The sequence below is a fragment of the Amyelois transitella genome, chromosome 12 (assembly GCF_032362555.1).
Source record: "Amyelois transitella isolate CPQ chromosome 12, ilAmyTran1.1, whole genome shotgun sequence".
Lineage (NCBI taxonomy): Eukaryota > Metazoa > Arthropoda > Insecta > Lepidoptera > Pyralidae > Amyelois > Amyelois transitella.
In genome coordinates, this window is record NC_083515.1 from 1,025,010 (window position 1) to 1,045,062 (window position 20,053).

A 20,053-nucleotide genomic window follows, 5' to 3' on the forward strand; every position below is an offset into this window, starting at 1 on the left:
CGTGATGAGAAACGAACTATCTCTGATTGGTCTGGGTATTGAATGTATGTCTATATAAGTATTTATTATAAAATATAGTATCATTGAGTAAGTATCTCGTAACACAAGTTTGGAACTTACTTCGAGGCTAACTCAATCTGTGTATATGTAAAAAAAATCTATATCCTTTGTGGGGTAGACAGAGCCAATAGTCTTGAAAAGACTGATAGGCCACGTTTACCTTTTGGCTTGATGATAGAATTGAGATTCAAATAGTGACAGTTTGCTAGCCCATCGCCTTACAAAGAATCTCAAGTTTGCAAGCCTAACCCTTTATACTATAAGCATACATAAATCACGCCTCTTTCCCGGAGGGGTAGGCAGAGACTACACCTTTCCACTTGCCACGATCCCTGCACACTTCTTTCGCTTCATCCACATTCATAACTCTTCATGCAAGCTCGTCGGTTTCGGGTACTCTTAACCAGACCTTTTGTTAGAACGTCTCCGCCCGGGATAAATCCGCCATTGTACATATTCTCCTAAACCCAATGACTGATTTGTAATTTTATTTTTATTTATATTTTTATGTACATCAAGCAAGGAAAATAAGAATAAAACTCAAAATAAACAGAAATTCAGTACAAGGGCACTACTTATTTCTAGAGAAATTTCTTCCAGCAGGCCCACAATATAATGTGTTATAGTACAATGTAATGTATTATAGTACAATGTACTGTGTTATAGTACAATGTAATGTGTTATAGTACAATGTAATGTGTTATAGTACAATGTAATGTGTTATAGTACAATGTAATGTGTTATAGTACAATGTAATGTGTTATATTTCTTTTCATGTGCAATAAATAGTTTACAAACAAACAAACACATTCTCATCTCTTATTACTTTCATGTCTTCTTTCAAGGTGGGTGACGCCGCTGTCTTCCTCTCCACCGGCCGGCCTGACCGTCCCTACATCGGCTGCATTGAGTCTCTCTTCGAGACCAGAGGCGCCATGACAGTTCGAGTCAAGTGGTTCTACCACCCCGAGGAGACTACCGGTTTGACGGCGCCGTTGCACTATCCGGTAAGTTTGATATGCCGTGTGGTGTTCGACATTTAAGAATAGAACCACTCCATATCTTCGCTATGGATGTCGTAAAAGGCGACTTGGGATTCCTCTTGTAGGCTAGTAAACTGTCAATCACCATCATCAAGCAATACAGCTAAACGCTTAGTATTTAAAGAGTTGGAACTATATACCCCTCAAGGGATATAGACGTGATAATATATGTATGTATGTACGATTTAGGAAGGTTTTTACGTTTCTTAAATGATTATATCTAAATACGTTGCAGTCAGACAAAGAAATAAGTGAGATGTTTGAGGACGGAGTGAATTGGAAATACACACATTTGTGTCAAGTTGAGTCATGACAGAGTGATTCATAAAATTCTCAGCTTATTTCATTCCTCAGTTTTTGATCCAAATGTGTTTCAATATTCTCATTAGTGTTATTTCTGTAACAGGGAGGCCTGTTTGACTCTCCACATACAGATGAAAACGACGTCCAAACAGTTTCGCACAAATGCGAAGTGTTGCCGCTATCGCAATACAAGGAGCGCATGGGTGACGACCAGATTAAATATAACACGGTGTACGACAACAACGACGTGTACTACTTGGCGGGACACTACGACCACATCCAACAGGTTTTGAGAATGGAACCCGACATTCCGTTCGGGACGACCTCCTAAGCAATCATGAACGCCTGGTACTTTTCAAACAAGTGATTTGATTTTCCTATTTACAGTGCAACCAAACAGGATCGTTAATAATTAATGCTTTTAATACACAGAGCGCAGAACGTTCAGTTTGAGTTTCTGTGCTTTGTGTTAATATAGGTTTAATTTAAAGTACAGATTTTTATCAATCTCGATGTTTAGAGTGTGTATGAGTAGTGTTTTTTTTTTTGCAAATTAACATGGAATGTTCCACGTAGCTTGGATCACTTATTACAAGGTCTTTAAAGTACAATGTAGATTTCTGAGGCTCAATTTGTGACAATTTTTCACCTTTACCGTCCTAGAGACGATTTATAACGACTACAAATCAACATGTTAAAGTTACCCTTGTTATATTATTTAGCATCCATTTGGAATGTTAAAGTTTAATGCGGTTTGCACGGGCCGAGTTTGTGGGAAATGGTGGATATGACAATAGACTTAAAGATAAAATCGGGTGAACGAATTGGTGATGACATGTGATGTATTTTTTTATACGTGTAACGCTGAAATCTCAGCGTTCAGGTAGTTGTATTTTATATGTATATTACTCTATTAGATTTTTATGTATACGTAGTTTTTCGTCGTATAAATGTCTATTATCATTTAACGCAATACTTTTTCGACTAGTCCCATATTTTATTCAAAATTAACCAGTGGATTTTCTTAATTATTTTGAAAAAAAAAAAAGAATTGTCATACCTACTTAATATTGTCCGATATGGTTCTATGAATTGTTATATTGTTTATTCACTGATTTTATATATATTTTGGTTGATAATTTTATGTTAATTAAAAATATTCTTTTACATTATCGAAATGGTGCTAGACGCTGCGTATGTATGTTTATTTTCGGCGTAGTTAAGACTGTGTATATATAAGTTCCGAAAATAGTCAGTATGTAAGTTGTATGTTAGTATATTCGCAAAATATATAGTTTCGTCTAAATGCTTGAACTTAACGTTGCCATTTATTATTAACTATTTAGTCTTTATATTTTATACGTATTATTTCTACAGGGTATGATTGAAACCCTTCTTTCTATCCTTCACATTCATATCTGGGGTATATAAAGGGACTGAAAAAACAGGGATGTAGATAGTCGACCAAGGTAGGACTAGATAGGTTTTGTACGAAGTGGCCAATAAGTGAATGAAAATGTTGGGATTCAGCCGTAAAGTTTACTTTTGTACTTGGCAGAGTTAATATTGTATTTCTAAGCTCGATCTTCTGGTGGCCAAATAACATTTCTGATGACTTCCGAAGTTTCTCTTCAATAGTTCAATGGTCAATAACGTTGACATAATTTCGCGTGCATCGTACTTTTTTTTTTAAATTACGATTTAGTTTAGTTTTTATAAGATGTAATTTAAGAATACTGTTTTTTTTCTCTTTTTTTTTTGTAAGCATAATTTTACGGAATATATGATCATGGAATCAAAGACAAATATATTATAAAGAAAAAATAAAACAAAAGTGCGAATTTGGAAACAATATTGAAAAATAGTTGTATTTTTATATTATCTTAAAGTAGTGTTTTATGTTATCTGAGAAAGTTATTATAAGTACAAACTTGTTGATGAAGGATATTGGCTCGGCCCAGTTTATGTATACTAACTTAGGCTTAATTCCGTAAAATTTAAAACAGCCTTGCGCACTCGTGTAGTGCTCCACTCCATCGAAGACTGTTGTAAAATTTATGAATTATCCCCAATAATCATAGTGTGTAACGGGAAAGCCATAAAAATATTAGATTTAAAGATTAATAATATATCAGCATTGATAAAATAAAGATTATAAATACGCTTAAATAAAATATTTTTGGCTGAATGTTGTGTTTTTATTTCCGTTTCGTAAGGTCGTAAATCCAAATCTGCGTTACTCTATAGTAATGAGAATTTTTATACCGATTTAAAAGATATACCCAAAATTGTTTATGAAACACATTCTTGGTATCCTATGGAGTTGACAGTCAATAGTAAAAACACTAAGGTTATGGAAAGTAGGATGGTAAGTTAAGATGACATGCAGTTAACATCACTGCATGTTATAATACTTAAGTCCCCCGATGCATCTGTCGCTGTTCCCTATAAACACGATAAGTACCTATAGGGTTCAACAACAGAGAAGTGATCCCTGAGGAAGATCTTAGTGTATAATAAGTTAAGGTTTTGATCAAATGATGATATTATGACGATTTTATTAAAACAAGTTGGTTAACTTACTACTTGATTTCTTTCAGTTCGTAATGTATTTTCATTTTTAATTAGTAAGAGGCGAACAAAGAAATACTCACCTACATTAGTTTATTGTCAATCATCGCCGACTTTTACTAAAAATACAGACACTGGGACACAAACCCAACTGTGTTGGTTAGGTTAGGTTAGGCTATGAACCACACAAAGCGGAGCGAGCGAAGCGAGCGGAGCGATCGAACTCAGTCAAAAAAGGTTAGGATAGGTTAGGTTTATATAGGTGTTAAAGAAATTATTTTTAAGGGTCCGACCTATGAACTTTTTTTGTAAACCCCCTTAAATAAGGATAACGTAAAAGAAGTAACGATATCTCTGGAACTATTACCAGCAGCGATAAAGTTCATATGACCTTAAGGGATGCTTTTGGTCATATCTAAGCCTTGGCATCATAAAAAATAGGGCTTAATAGGGCATAAAAAAAAACATTTTTTTTTTTTCTAAGTGCCGTCTCGTCGGAGCTATTGTAGCAAAGGGTGCACAGGACTTAGTCATATTTTCGAAGGTTGCGATGTCATGATGAGCCCCCATTTTTACATCGCCAATGCATAGACGTGGTCTTGGCCAGCAACGTTTGTATGGGACACTTTTTTGTAAACCCCCCCCTTCACCCCCTAAATAAGGATTATATAAAAGAAGTGACCATATCTCTGGAACTATGACCCGCAGCGAAAAACTTCATACGACCTTAGGGGATGCTTTTGGTCGCCTCTAAGCCCTGGTATCATAAAAAATAGGTCTTAATAGAAGTAAAAAAAAATCATTTTTTTTTCTAAGTGTCGCCTCGTCGGAGCTATTGTAGCAAAGGGTGCACAGGACTTAGTCATATTTTCGAAGGTTGCGATGTCATGATGAGCCCCCATTTTTACATCGCCAATGCATAGACGTGGTCTTGGCCAGCAACGTTTGTATGGGACACTTTTTTGTAAACCCCCCCCTTCACCCCCTAAATAAGGATTATGTAAAAGAAGTGACCATATCTCTGGAACTATGACCCGCAGCGAAAAACTTCATATGACCTTTGGGGATGCTTTTGGTCGCATCTTAGCCCTGGCATCATAAAAAATAGGGCTTAATAGGGCATAAAAAATCGGCGAAATTTTTCTAAGTCCTGAGAACCATTGACGAAAAAATGAGTATAACTCCGAAAATATCGCATGCAGCGCAATAGTTTATATGACCTTAAGGGATGCTTTTGGTCATACCTAAGCCCTGGCATCATAAAAAATAGGGCTTAATAGGGCAAAAAAAAATCGGCGAAATTTTTTCTAAGTCCCAAAAAGTGCGCACCCTTTCGTATACCCTAACCAAAATATTAGACGATTTCTTAGGAATTTTTTTAAAATATTTTTTATTGTAAACTAGTCTATAGTCCACAGAAAAAAATTGATTTGTCATTTCGTCCATAAAATAATTCATTCAAAGTATTATAATTCCGAATTAAAATATAATATTCTTCAATAATGCTTAAATGTCACATTAAAAAAATATAGATACCTAATACATTGTGATTTCTGCTAGTGAATTTAATTTTTTTATCAACAGAATTCATTAGTAGTATATTATGTCTTACAGTAATTAACTTGATTAAAAAAATTATATATATAAATTTATTGTGTAAAGAAACATTAATTTTGCGATATTACTAAACATACACAATCATATACAATTTTTGCTACCAAAATCGAGAATTAATGAGGAAATCGTGACACATATTACAACATTAAATTATCTAACATAATTACAACTACCTTAATCTACCTTACACACTAAACCTTGTTTTCCCTTGTAGGGTCAACAAAGAACTTCACGTTTCCCATTACTAATAACCTCATAGGTGTCATCATCAATGATTTTATAGATGTCCTGCCGATAATCCTTGAGGTTGTGGAGGAATCGATTTGAACTCTCTTCCCGGATTTTTGTGAGCACTGAAGGAAGACCTTGCGTACCTGCCTCTAAGGCCAACGAGGCGTAGTATCGTTCCTGGAAAGATTAAAAAGTAAAGGTTTAGAGTTATATCTAAATACATGCAATTAGTATCTAAACATCAACACACAGGCAAATGGAATGAATGGTTTTCCCTGTTGAAGTTGTTAGATGATTAATGATATAGGAGCAAAGCTACGTACAGAAAGTAGTATAGGAATATTTCGACTGCGAAGTTTTAAAAAATATGTTTTTTATTAAAAAAAAGGTTCGTTTAACTCATTACATTTTTATTCCGGCGTATTTAAGATGTAGGTATTTTTAAAAAGATTGTGTACTTATTTGTGTAAAGGTAACTGATAGTATTTTTTTTAATTCGATAGTCCTATCATTTATGTAACCTAGTATGTAGAAAAGGAACTGAAGTCTAAACACAGATGGCTTCGCCAATGTTATTGCAAATGTTGTAAATAACGGATATTGACAGCAAGTAATGTACAATTCAAGGCAAACTGCGATAACCCGATAGTCGACCGTTCAACAGAATCGTTTAAATTCTAGGTTACTTTAGTACAAGACTTTACGCGATATGATCAAGACGGTGCGCGTGGCGTACACAACTCCTCGCTACTTATGGACGCCTGGTAATTTTAATAATTAGTTAACGTTAATTACATAGTTTAATTAATTATTAATAATTTATTTTAATAAAGTAGATTTTTATTGGTGTTTCATTTTTTACCCTTAATCGATGTCCTTATTTTATTATTTTTATAGATAGTAATTAATCTCAAATTTGGTTTTTGTCTCGTTTAAATTTAGGGACAGTATTAAGAACTGAAAAAGGAAGTACATAATATGTACCTAGTTACTTAAAACAAAATGGTATATTTTTCCACTTTGCTCTGAATATCTGGCAAATAATTTAAAGAAATTCATATTAAAATCTAAATCGTAAGATTTTAAGGTGGGTACAGTCACAAGTACCTACTCGTATTGATTATGAATTTCTGCTTATCTATGCTCACCACAAACTAAATAGTATACCTACTATAAAGAAACGAGAAGGCTTAATTTACAGGGTCTTTATTAAGTACGAGTCATGAATATTTTTTTAATCTTCAGAGTTAATGGTAACGCAAAATTGCAATTAGAGTGATCAAAAGTCACCAGCATTTTGGCCCAAATCTTGTAAATGTTTGTTTTATATTCAGTTTAGCTGAAGGTCAAGGCAAGAGTACCCTAAACTTGCATGAAGAGATTGATGAATGAGGTTGAAGCGAAAGAAGTATCTACGCAGGGATTTTGGCAAGTGGAAAGATTATACCTTTTCCTACTCATCCCGGAAATATACCCTATAATGAAAGAGTAGTCAAAAGATTTAAACAAAATTATTTCTCAGGATTTATCGAAAGATCATTGTACCTTTTTCATCATTATCAATAATCAATTCAATAACAATGTCCTTATCGTTGAGTGGACTCTGAACAGTTGAGTGACTCAAATGGATATGAGTAAAGAGTTTTTGTGGTCTATTCCTGAACATTGACAAGGTTGTCTTATACATACATACATACATAAACTCACGCCTCTTTCCCGGAGGGGTAGGCAGAGACTACCTCTTTTCACTTGCCACGATCCCATGTTGTCTTATAATTAATCTCTTATTAGAATTCTCAGAATTAGATAGAGAAGAAAGATAGAACGCATGTCTTGGTAATCGTAAACGACCCAGTTAAGGAAACCAGTCTTAATTTCCTTCTCCCATAGCGCAAAACTATCGTTATTTACAAGTTTCCTTAATTTGACTTGTATTACCTAAGTTAAAGTAGTTAGATCTTTAAGGGCTTGCTATTTCTTGGTTCCTACATTCTTTTTTAAGGTCTATTACAAGTTAATATTCAAAGTCAGAATAATAAAATTGTTTATTAAAGTTGTTGTAAATAATCTTACTTGTAATTATCGTTTAATATGCGTCTATTTGTTAATAATAATTTACTCTGATAATGAGTATTAAAACTAATATAAGTATATAATAAGTTACATAAATAAGGGATATAAACTGATTACAAGTTAATAAATATTATCTTCACGTCTTTATTCCTCAAAAAGTCAATATAACTCGTAATAAGTCAACAACTTGAGATAATAAAGAAAATAATAATTTCATTTACTCGTTTTTACTGCACAATGCCTTAATAAATTTACAATATACTCCACAAACATAATAATAATGTAAACTTAACATTAAAATTGAAATTTTGCGGTTATGAAAAGATTTTTTTGGTCCTAAAAAGCTACCCCGAGGCACTCCGTTCCTCTAAAGCAGACGAAATTCTCTTCGTCGATGAGCCGGTAGACATCGTTTCTGTATTCGGTGAGGTTGTCAAGGAATTTCTCACTGCTGTGGTTATGGATCTTGGTGAAGACGGGAGGAAGGGGATCAGCCCCGGATTCCTTGGATAGAGACACGTAGTAGTCCGCCTGGACGTTGTTCAGTTTAAACAAAGTGTGATGCAGATTGATTGAGTTTGAATAGGCTATTTGACTGTATTAAAAATATACATTTCTTTTATGTCATCAGTCTTAATATTATTTTTTTGGAGCGATTTGTAATAACGCGAGATAAAAATATTGCATTATTTTAACAAAATCCGTCTCAGAAAATTAGGTTTTTTTATGCAGCTGTCACGTGACAAAAAACGAACGTGATTGGCTATTTCTATTATGACGTCAATTATCCATAAACAGACTGTGGATCGTACCGTTCCTTAGTGTTCGCTATTATTATTCAAGATTTTATGTGTTTGATCGCTCAGGATTACTCAGATAACATAGGTAAGTATTTAATAATGGAAACCAATTCCGCGAAAGCTGACAGTCGAAACCTACCAAAAGTGTTCTTCAAAGACAATCCAGATTTCTATGCTGCCGAACTGAGGAATGTGAAAACATCAATGTAAGTATATCTTGGTAACCACTGATCTTAGATCATGATCTGAAACCACTTCATGCGAATATTCAAATCCATCGGCATAGAAAAAAACAGTTTAGTAGGAGATTTTATCGTTGTATTAATGCATTGAGGCACTGCACAACATTTATAGGAACTCATTTTAATAATTTTCACACATATGACGTGGCACAAGTTAAATAAAACAAGAGAAAATCAAAACTTTTCGAAACACCAACAAGCTTTGTATGATATTTACACGAAATATACGTCACTGCATGCCATGGCCGCCATATTGCTAAAAGTCGCGTTTTGGCGGCATATTTGAATATTTCATTTTCTTTTTAGATTTTTTAATAAAATAGCTGTAATAAAGGCAGAAAAGTATTTTTGTAGGGCTCCTTATAAACAAATAAATACCCTAAGATAGTTTTTAGAACTTTGTCAAATAGCCTATTGAGAGACAAGAACGTTAAATGTAAATTTCGCAAAGCAATAATAATTTATTTGGATGACTTTTTTGATAGTGGTTCAATTTCTTATATCCTTATGTTATTGGCGTTCAAAAAGAAGAAAACATGTTTGTGGGGAAGTAATCAAAGATTTAAATTATAATCTGTCCAACAATGTCTTTAGGTTTGCCCTTTGGTTTCTTCTGTTATTCGACTTTCTTCTAAGCCCCAAAACGACTTGTTTCGCACTATAAATTATTTACATTACACAATAGTGGCTGTTTATTGAACTTTCCGAAATGGAGACTAGTATTTTAAGATTTTTCTATCTACGATTCCTTTACACCTGTCGTTTGCATTAAAGCATGTATTGGTGTTTAGTGACTGTAGGTACTTATAAAGATTTAGAAATTTATTTACCTGATCGGGTCCCATCATGTGCGCTTGCCTTTTCGTGTACCCCCTTGAGGCTCGTTCCTTCTTCTCCTCTTCCCAATGTTCCGCCATTTGTTCTGACGTCGGAAGATTGAAGCAACCGTTCATTGAACGAACGTAGTAGCGCACCTGAAGATGGAATGATTTTTTAGTTCAGTTTGTTGTGAGATGTGTTTGTAAGTTATGATTGCCTAGTCAGAGTCGAAGGCATGTTGTTGATTATTAGGAGTGTTCATTTGCGAATTTTCAAGCTTAAAAGTTGCAAGAGGTCTCATCTTATACATTTTTGTTACAAATTTTTAAGAAATTTGATCGAATTTGGATGTTTTTTTACATACAGAAATTCATAACAAAATAATTATTTAAGCATGGCGGCGCAATATGATTAGCCAGTAGGCACGTTTAGTGCGTATAATCACAATACAATATTGATAGTTGTAGTCATGGCAATTAATTGATAAGCATGTTTACATTTTGGCTATAAAGAACAAATGATCATTATAAAAATAGTTAAGTAACTAATTAATTTCGTTGTCATCTTATTTTGTACTAATAATTTCCAGTTTGTTGAAACAGAATGACAATTGTAATTGCCTGGTGAAAGATCTTTTCATGACTATTTATACTCGAAGCAAAAAAGAGGAGGTTTCAATTCGATCGAATTTGTCGCAAACAGATTTTGGTCAAACATTGGATACATTGAATTTGAAATGTAAAAGGTTTAGAAATGAAGAATATATCTTACCGTACCGTGTGGTTTCCGGCACTTTAGAATAGAACCACTCCATTTATTTCCCATGGACGTCGTAAAAAGCGACTAAGGGAAAGGCTTACAAACTTGCGATTCTTCTTGCGGGCGATGGGCTTGCACAACCTGTCACTATTTGATTCTCAATTCCATACAAAAAGCCATACAGCTCAACGTTGCCATTCAGTCTTTTCAAAACTGTTAGCTCTGTCTACCCTGTTAGGGATATAAGTGACTTAATGTATGTATGCATGTCTTACCTGTAAGTCGAACATGGAGAAAGCACAGACGTAATACGGCACTCCGATGAAACACATCGTGGGATGGTAGATATTGACGAGGTGTTTGTAAAGAGGCTCCACGCAGTTGTCTTCCACCACGATGCCGCAGGATTCGTGGAGGAACGGGAAGTTGTAGAGATATCCTAGACACAGGTTAATATAAATAAAGGTTAACATACACGAGACGAATTACACAGAGAAAATACAAGCCCCAAAGTAAGTTCGAGACTTGTTATGGGAAATTTAACGAAACGAATTTTTTAACGGACTTTAAAAGATGAAGTGGTATTTAAAAGGTGGAAACTGATTGATTGACTGACCCATAAATACATAGCCTAAACCGTTGGTAATAGAGATTTAAGATTTGGTACATAAGTATATATAGTTCCTTATGTAACGGGCTACACTAAGAGAGGATTTTACGAATTGTGGGAACAAGAATAAGTGTAATTAAGGAATTTGGGTATAACGCGACCGGAGCTGAGGTCGTACTATTTTTTTTAGTTTAATTAAATAGTATGTGCCTATTTATATATCTGAATAATGTTTATAGACCATGAATTATGCATTACAGATATTATTTTCAAAGAAGAAAATTCGGTCTTCTGGTTATCAGATGTGATTATATGTATGTATGTATGGAATATGCATGGTTGGTTGCAAAAAGATAGTCATCAGGATAAAGCTTCCCTTCAAATTCCCACGTACGCAAAACCCCCAAAAGAATGCTGTAACAATAAAAGTTAAAACCTACCAGTACACAGAAAGACTACATCCACATCTTCAACGCTGCCGTCTTGGAAGAATGCCCTATGTCCGTCCAGCTTCATCACGTCTGGTTTCTGCATCAAGTTCTCCGGGAACACCGTCTTCGGTTGCTCTTTCAAGTGATGACTGAGAAATACCTGTAACAAAGAAAACTTTAGCAATATTTTTTTGTTCGTTCTCAAATATGAAATCAGATCTTGTTATTTGATTCCCCTTCGCTATAGGTGGAACAGCAGAGAATGCTAGCTAAGAACCTATTCCGTTGTAGTTTTTAGGCATTTTGTATAAATTGTAGGCTTATATAAATTCCCATTATATTCTACTACTGCTTTATCCATATTCTTCAATTTTTTCATTAATGATTTATTTCAGTTTACTCTTGGTCTTTCCGATTTCATCAAGGTACATTTATTTTAATCTTATTTTTAGGTGATGGGCTATGAACTTGTCGCTATTTGAATCTCAATTCTATCGTTAAATCACTTTCCAAGACGGTTCTCCATTCTCCGGAACCCCGTAAGAGATTAAAACTTGACTATATATGTGTCCATTTTAAGATTATTTGCAAATCCATCCCCTTCTATATCAGGCTCTGTATCTTCTTTCATACCACAACAATAAATTAATTCTCCAACTATTGACCTATCATTAAATTTTATAAATAAACCTCAATAAGGGTTTCAAGATGTACCTTTTCAGTGACGGCGGTGATCTCCAACGCGATGTCCATACCAGAAGGACCGGCTCCGATGACGAGAACGCGTTTGTCGGCGAAGATCTCGGGGACTCTGTAGTCGTGGCTGTGCATGACGTCGCCTGAGTGGACAAAGATGTTACTGTTTAGCTTTCATGCTGGCCTGGTAGCGAGGGAAAAACATTGTGTGTACCGGTTGCTTCTTACCCGTACAGATCGTAAAAGTCAGTCAAGGGAACGTTTTTTTCTTTAAGGCGATTGGCTAGCAACCTGTCTCTGCTTTAATTACGCTATACAGCTCAACGAGTCCTTTCAGTCTTTTCGAGACTGTTGGCTCTACCTACCACGAAAGGGATAAAAACGTGACTATATGTATGTATCTATGTAAATTAATTAGAAAGACGACGAGATATCAAATGATGAATTAGTTAACGATGATTAACTAATGTTAATCAACCCATGTGTATGTAGCACAAAACACAGAGATTACACGTTATCTCTGAATTTGTGGGTAGTAGGCAGTAAGACAGAGACACAGTGTACAGTGTTTCTATTCTCGTTGCTGCCTTTTCAATTCTAGTATTTAAAAAAACTAAAGAACTGACTGAAATAGACACGACCATGAAGTATTTAAATGATATTTCAAATGAAAGGGCAAAATGGAGGACACCAGAAAAAAATACTGTATCATCATGTATGAAACATGTAAAAATAGAGTTGCAATAGATTTATTCTGATAATATTTATTTACCTTCAAACTCTTTTAACCCAGGTATACTGGGTATGAACGGCGTATTGTAATGGCCGTTGCACACGAATATATAATCGTACTCCTTGGTTTCTGAGACCCCAGTCCTCAAATCTTTGTAGGATACGTCCCAGAGTTCTCCAGTAGGACCCGCTTTAGGTTTCACAAACTGCACGTGCTGATTGAACTGAAAGAAAGTATGGATTGTGAAAAGAGTGCCTCATTATTTATGTTTGCCTAGTATTTGCCACAATGAAACATCTGGTGGCGTAGGTCACAGGTTTGATTACCGGTGATATCAAAATTATAAAATTTATGTGTTTTGGTAATACTTTATATTTAGCATAGCGAACATCTTGAAATCTTGAAACGTGAAACTTGTAAAAACAATCGTATAATTTACACATACTACATACGTTGATTGAAATAGAAATGTAATTAATGTACATAATGCATAGGTAATTCATAAATCATGGAAAATAAAAGGCATACGAAGGTTACTTGGTAATGGAAAATAACGTAGCAAGATAGAAATGCATCCTGTTACATTACCATAAAACTAAATAAGGTATTATGATACAATTGTTCTGTAATAGGCTTAAGTGGAATTGATGAATATTGTATAGCTTATCAGAATTAAATAAACTTATATGGAAAATTATCTTTATGAATAGTTTCCTCATTGTTTCCAAAGGGGTAGGAAAAGAAAAAAGACAAGACCCCTAGTCGTGGTGAGTTGACAGATTTACAATTACCTAATACACGTAAAACACGCATACTTCTTTTATTTTCATTCGCATTCATGACTCATTACATGAGCATATCATATGAGCTCCGATTACATTACATTACATTCATCCTATCCACATGAACAAACCATGCATTCTGTCTTAGATTCATATAGTCACTGTATTTTGCAAATAAAGCACATTATTCATGAACATTGACACAAGACATATCCTTATTTCTATCTCTAATGTGGCTGCCCCACAAAGTTAGAGCAAGAGGGAAGATGATTTTGTTTTATTAACAAGCAAAACATCAGAAAAAAGCTAGTAATTTTTTATTCATTTTTACGGGCCATTACTAACATCACTTAATAATTGTCATATCTTTTGGTTTCAAAACAATACCTACTTGATGTTGAATAATTTCCCAAAAAACTAAGTTTAGTGCCGCTTCTAAAGCGTCAGTGCAGAAGAATCGGAAATTATTCTTACGAATGCTAACCTTAATATGCGAGGTGACGCCATGTTTGTCGGAGTACAGTTGCAGGAACGCCAACATCTCCTTAGCCGGGAGGTATGACTTTTCGCTCTCGGGAACTGGGAAGTCTGGGAATCCCATCACTTCTTTTGGCAGGTTCGTCCTGGAGAAATAGTTAAAATTTACACACATGACAGGTTATATTTGTTACATACATATATAACCTGTCACTATTTATCTCAAATCTTTCACTAAGCCAAACAGCTGAGCGTGGCCTATCAGTATTTTCAAGATTGGTGGCTCTGTCTACCTCGCTAGGAATATAGACGTGATTATATGTATGTATGTACACATACATATAGGATGTATTGTCTCTGGCTACCTCTTCGGGAAAAAGTAGCGATTTTATGTATGTACGTATGTAGACATATAATCATGTCAATATCCCTCACGGACTAGACCTAAGGTCTCGTTCAGCTGTGTGGCTTAATAGTGGAATTGAGATTCACAAAGTGGTATTGGCATAGGTTGCTAGTCCATTGCCCAAAAGAAAAGAAAAGAAAAAATTGGGCCCCGGGCAAGTATAGGTAAATTTGTTCGCAGTTCGCGGACTGAGTAGCTCGTGGATATAAATAACTATGCAACATGTCTTAATTAAGCAACTCGATAATTTTGCACGCTGTTGTTAAATAAATATTAAATTTATAGTTTAAGGACGTCCTGGCAAAGGGTCAGGTCAAGAGTACCCGAAACCGCCGAGCTTGTATGAAGAGAGTTTTGAATGTGGATGAAACGAAGGAAGTATGCAGAGATCGTGGCAAGTGGAAAGAGGTAGTCCGTGATTTTATGGATTTATGTACAGTTAAATGTTTGTATCGGAGCACAAAAACAGTTGTTTTAAAAGCAACAAGAATTTATTCTATTTTATAGTGACGAAAACCATAATTCCACAAAAATGATTGTCTACACATGTTTTATCAATACGACAACGTTGACGTAAGATACGAGATGAAAATAAGGAAACAATGACCCTGGACGATTGAGTTGATGGAATCTTTTAGATCACTTCTCATGACCCGTTGTTATCACAGTGAAACGATTACTTATCATCATTTTAATGGAGGGACAAAGGATTGCCACCTTGAACAAGTGTGATTATCCTTTTTATGTTCCTGAAGTTCTAACTGGCTTTTGAACGAAGTTTTCCACAAATTAATAATTGCAAGTTATATGCTATATTAACTCTGTTAGGTACTTCGGAAGGCTTAGTATGACAGTGTCAAATTTAAAATCTATAAAAATCTCAATTCTGTCATTAAGCCAAACAGCTGAACGTGGCCATTCAGTCTTTTCAAGACTGTTGGCTCTGTCTACCCCGCAAGGGATATAGACGTGACCATATGTATGTATGTATGTAAACAGAATGGATAGCTTATCTTTTTTTGTGAATTTTTTTGGTAGGTATGTGTAAAATCACTCATGTTTAGTTATACGAGTAACTATAGGTATAAGTATTTGATGTAAGTAACAACACTTAGGTAATTAAGTTTATTTTCGTCTAATCGAAGAGAGCGGTTGATTATCTTGTAATCAACTTGAAAAAGTTTGTTTGCGAAAAATCTATTTGTTATTATTTAAAGACAAACAATTTATTCCAATTATATTATTTGTTTCAAGCTAATTGGAATACAAAAAGTGTCGTAACAACAAAACATGTTTATTTCACTGGTTTTCTTGAACTTATGAAATTCTTACATTAATAGCATTTAATAAATATCTTCTAATTGATGCCTCCGATAGCCTCCGACCTGTTTGGTATCAAAGCTGTGTTGCCATAACAAATGTTGCAAAACAATTATAGTTGATAAACTTTATTGGGACTTCCGAAGTGAATAGAAACTTGTTTTAGGTAATCTAGAAAGAATCTTCTAGCTGTGCTACAGTCCTGGTACGTCAGTGCTTAGCTTAATGTTTTATTAGAAAGAAGTCGACTGATGGAAAGCGGTTACCATAGCCTTACAAAGAAAGACGTATATATAATTATATAGCATGGCCAAAAGTAAAATAGCTAAACTTTTGGTAATTATAACTTACACGGGATTTGGAACCCCTTGTTAAATCATCGATTTCCTACCGAATGCAGCTACTAGGCCACATAAGGGTTGTTCAACCTAATGACTCGAATTTAGTGCCATTTATGAAAGAATATAGTTTTTTTTTGCAAATCCCACCGGAACTATAGTTTTTCTTCAGATTCTTAATTATTTTACGCGAGTTTCAAGAAAATGGTTTAGAAGATAATGCGTGACTAACAAACAAACTTACTTTCGCATTTAAAAAATTAGTTGTAATAGCAAATTTGTACCACTCTCAGTAAGAGGGTTAACATAACCTGTAGATACATATTTACTCGTATGTCATACTATAATTTCCAGAAGAAGCCTTTCTTGTCGAAAGGATTTTCCACTTATTTTTTTGATACCTGATTCATCATAGTCTAAGATTATTGATAAGACCAACTACAACTTTTCGTGCTCAACTCACCTTAAGCTTTTATACATGCTGGTGTGTATAGGCAGGCCGAAGTCATCATATCCGACCTTCTCAGTATACACCCAGGTTCCACCCAGCTGGGCCGCTTGCTCCAGGACATCGACTTCGCTGACGGTCTCCTGTACCAGGAGATGACGAGCTGCGCATAGACCTGCAGCGCCGGCGCCAATTACACACACGCGTGCCATTTCTGGAAGAGATAGCTCTCTGTGATTTATGATGTCCTGGTAGTTGTGGACGAGATTGGTAGTAACCAAATTCTCTGCCGTGAGGTTTAGTGTTTATAGGCGTCCGCTTAAATTCTATTTATGTACATGAAAAGTTCTGATAACAGTTATCTTAAATTCTTTACATTCTTTAATCTTAAAATTTCTTACGTATAAACTATCTGGTGCTCGTGACTTTGATCTTAAATATATATATATATATATCTATAGCTCATATATATTAAGGCTTAACAACTTTTGCTTAGACAGCATTTCAGTACATCTACCCGACTGCGATCAAAGAAATGTTATTTATAGTATAGCTTCAAGACTCACATTAGATGTACCGAGTCAAATCCTATGTAATTTTTTTTTTATTAATCATTTAAATGTCATGGTTCACGAGATAAAGTTACTAACGAGACATCACGACAGACGTCGAAAACATTGTTAATTTTTAATCGTTCCCATGTAAACTGAGATAAGGGACATTAAATCACTTGGTAACGAAAGTAATATGATACATACATACATATAATCACGTTTATATCCCTTGCGGGGTAGACAGAGCCAACAGTCTTTAAAAAATACTGATAGTCCACGTTCAGCTGTTTGGCTTACCGATAGAATTGAGATTCATATACAGTGACAGGTTGCTAGCCTACCGCTTAAAAGAAGAATCCCAAGTTTATAAACCTATCCCTTAGTCGCCTTTTATGACATCCACTGGAAAGATAGTGGTCCTATACTTTTTCTATTGTTGGCGGGAACTACACATCCCAGTTTAAAGAGGTGGATGAGGCCTTTGCTAATATAACAGGCACACAGGAAAAAAAAGACGTTCTATAACGGTTTTTCTAAACTAATTTCTTTTATTGGAAATTTTAATTTCTTTTTTCGAAACAAAACGCATAATTATTATTATTATATTTAATGAGGAGATCATTTAATGGTAGTAGCATCACACAGCATAAAAATATAAAAATAAAATCCGTTTCGTCATGTCTATGTTAGAACTCAGGTCTTTACCTCTTTTTCAAAATCATAATTAATTAATCAGTCCAGTTTAGAACTGACATACCTTATGATCCTCCCCCTATTCAGGTATTTAAGGCAGCGTAGCGCGACTAAGGGATAGGCCTTTAGTCGCCTTTTACGAACTACGTACGTACGTTTACTTACAAAGTTGGGATTTTTTAGGCGATGGGCTAGCAACCTGTCACTAGTTGAATCTCAATTCTATCATTAAGCCAAATAGCTGAACGTGGCCATTCAGTCGTTTCAAGACTGTTGGCTCTGTCTACCCCGCAAGGGATATAGACGTGACCATATGTAGGGAAGTAAAGACTATGTGATAATGACGTCATTTGTTACGTTATTATATGTTCCTGATATGTTGGTGCTATTTATTAATATTGTTTATTCATAAGTTCTTAATATCTTAATGAGACCGTTTATAAACCGCCTTAAAAAAAGGTGGTTGTCAGTTTGATCCGTATGTATGGTTGTCCCCGATTATCTCGCATTTCGCTGGACCGATTTGGATGCGGTTTTCATAAAAGTATTTATGTTAAATTTGATTGGTTCAGTACATAATGTGTGACGAACTAACAAACTCACTTTTGCATTTCTAATATTAGTCGGTTCTAGTATCTATATTTATTTACCGTATTGCAAGTGTAGGCTTGGTGATAGTAATGAATCCAGTTGAAACCAGACAACTTTCCAGTGCGGGCCGCTTCCTATCTACTCTTAACTGCTTATGCTAACCTAGTAGGTACATTGTCATTTCTAGCGAACCGAACCTCCCGAAAAATTACGCCTCTTCCGGGATAGGCAGGACCTTTCCACTTGCTAAGTCTCACGGTTTTCGTAAGTCTTGACTGACGACTTAAATATTTTGTACCCGTAATAATCTGACCTTGAAATAATGAAACGTGGTCATAGGCGAACTCTTAAGACCCAGGAAGAGAGACATTGGGACAAAAATAATCGTTTTTGACGTAGTGCTGATTTAAAAAAATTACCAAAATATATTATAATGTTGTTTGAATTTTATAGCTAAGAGTGTATCGTAGAGTATGCTATATTGTCAGAGATAAAAATTATGTAAAACTGCAGAAGTGTTAATAATAAAAAACAATAGATTACTGTAGGACGCGCGTAGATATATCCCACGATCCTGCCATATTTAGTCGATTGCTATGTGTAAGTCCGCTATGATGCAAGATATTTCGTAGGTGGGTATATATTTTGGTGGTTTGTTTGTGCTTATAAATCACATTCTTATTTAAAGGAAGCTTAATTGCGTTAAATTTTTATATATTTGGTCGGTATTCAATCCTCATATTCACATGATAGACAAAAGTTAATAAAAAAGCGACGCTGAATGATAGAAATGGGACTCAGGTATATTGATAAGAGTAGGGTGCTAGCCACTAAAAGATAAATTATATTTACATTATTACACTTTGATTGTTTTTTTCAGTTTTTGCGAGAAGAGGATTAATTTTTTTAAGTTAAAACAAATTCCTTCTACCCTCAAATAAACTGGAATAGCGATAACAAAATTGGAAATAATAATAAAGGTAATTTAATTAATGAACATCTTGATTAGTAAATATGAAGATCTACGATAATGCACACAACAGCATGGTTTTATATTCAGTAGATACTTAATAATAGTAATTACTCTTTATAAATATCACTGTTCCATTTTTTCTTCCGTACAAAACTCAAACTTATCTTAAACTTCATTAATTTCGCCACTGCGATTTAAAAATAGACTTACTTGTGTCAAAATAAATTCCTTAAAAATCGTCGAGAAGGTCACAGCACTATCACTTAATTCACTAAGTTATAATTAAACTCGTAGTAAGTAGAAGCTGACTAGTCAATAGGAGGGTTAGTGGTAAAATGCGCGTAGCGTCACTATCGTCGTGCTTATATGACGGTGGCGCAAGCGCACGAGTTTAACTTTCGAATAAATAACTTATTTTAGCTAAGAATAAGATTTATTTTTGTATATTTAATTTTGAAGAGTAAAAATTAGTATTTGATTAGC

General features: G+C 34.7%; 2 protein-coding genes across 5 annotated transcripts in view; one reads left to right on the forward strand and one right to left on the reverse strand.

The window, feature by feature from the left end:
* LOC106142355 (BAH and coiled-coil domain-containing protein 1) overlaps positions 1–3,594 on the forward strand; it is a 99,526-nt gene extending 95,932 nt beyond the window's left edge. For all 4 annotated transcript variants that reach the window (XM_060946975.1, XM_060946976.1, XM_060946977.1 and 1 more), the window contains exons 13-14: positions 906–1,067; positions 1,510–3,594. In XM_060946975.1, the coding sequence (XP_060802958.1) occupies positions 906–1,067; positions 1,510–1,737 (390 nt within the window). In that variant the 3' untranslated portion in view covers positions 1,738–3,594. The remainder of the gene's footprint in view (positions 1–905; positions 1,068–1,509) is intronic.
* A 1,888-nt stretch (positions 3,595–5,482) lies between these two features.
* Positions 5,483–19,900, reverse strand: LOC106142356 (senecionine N-oxygenase). The gene is made up of 9 exons (XM_013344086.2): positions 19,781–19,900; positions 16,775–16,973; positions 14,255–14,393; positions 13,028–13,211; positions 12,274–12,398; positions 11,569–11,719; positions 10,794–10,957; positions 9,771–9,914; positions 5,483–6,002 (listed from the first exon to the last, which is right to left on the reverse strand). Exons 2-9 carry the CDS (start codon positions 16,969–16,971, stop codon positions 5,811–5,813), a joined length of 1,296 nt encoding a protein of 431 aa, XP_013199540.1. The 5' UTR covers positions 16,972–16,973; positions 19,781–19,900; the 3' UTR covers positions 5,483–5,810.
* Positions 19,901–20,053: the final 153 nt, after the last annotated feature.

Excerpts from the sequence above, each read along its gene's own strand:
- LOC106142356 (XM_013344086.2), bottom strand. The coding sequence starts at position 16,971 with ATGGCACGCGTGTGTGTAATTGGCGCCGGCGCTGCAGGTCTATGCGCA. Across the intron at positions 14,394-16,774 it reads AGCATGTATAAAAGCTTAAG|GACGAACCTGCCAAAAGAAG; the intron begins GTGAGTTGAGCA and ends CTATTTCTCCAG. Across the intron at positions 11,720-12,273 it reads TCACCGCCGTCACTGAAAAG|GTATTTCTCAGTCATCACTT; the intron begins GTACATCTTGAA and ends TCTTTGTTACAG.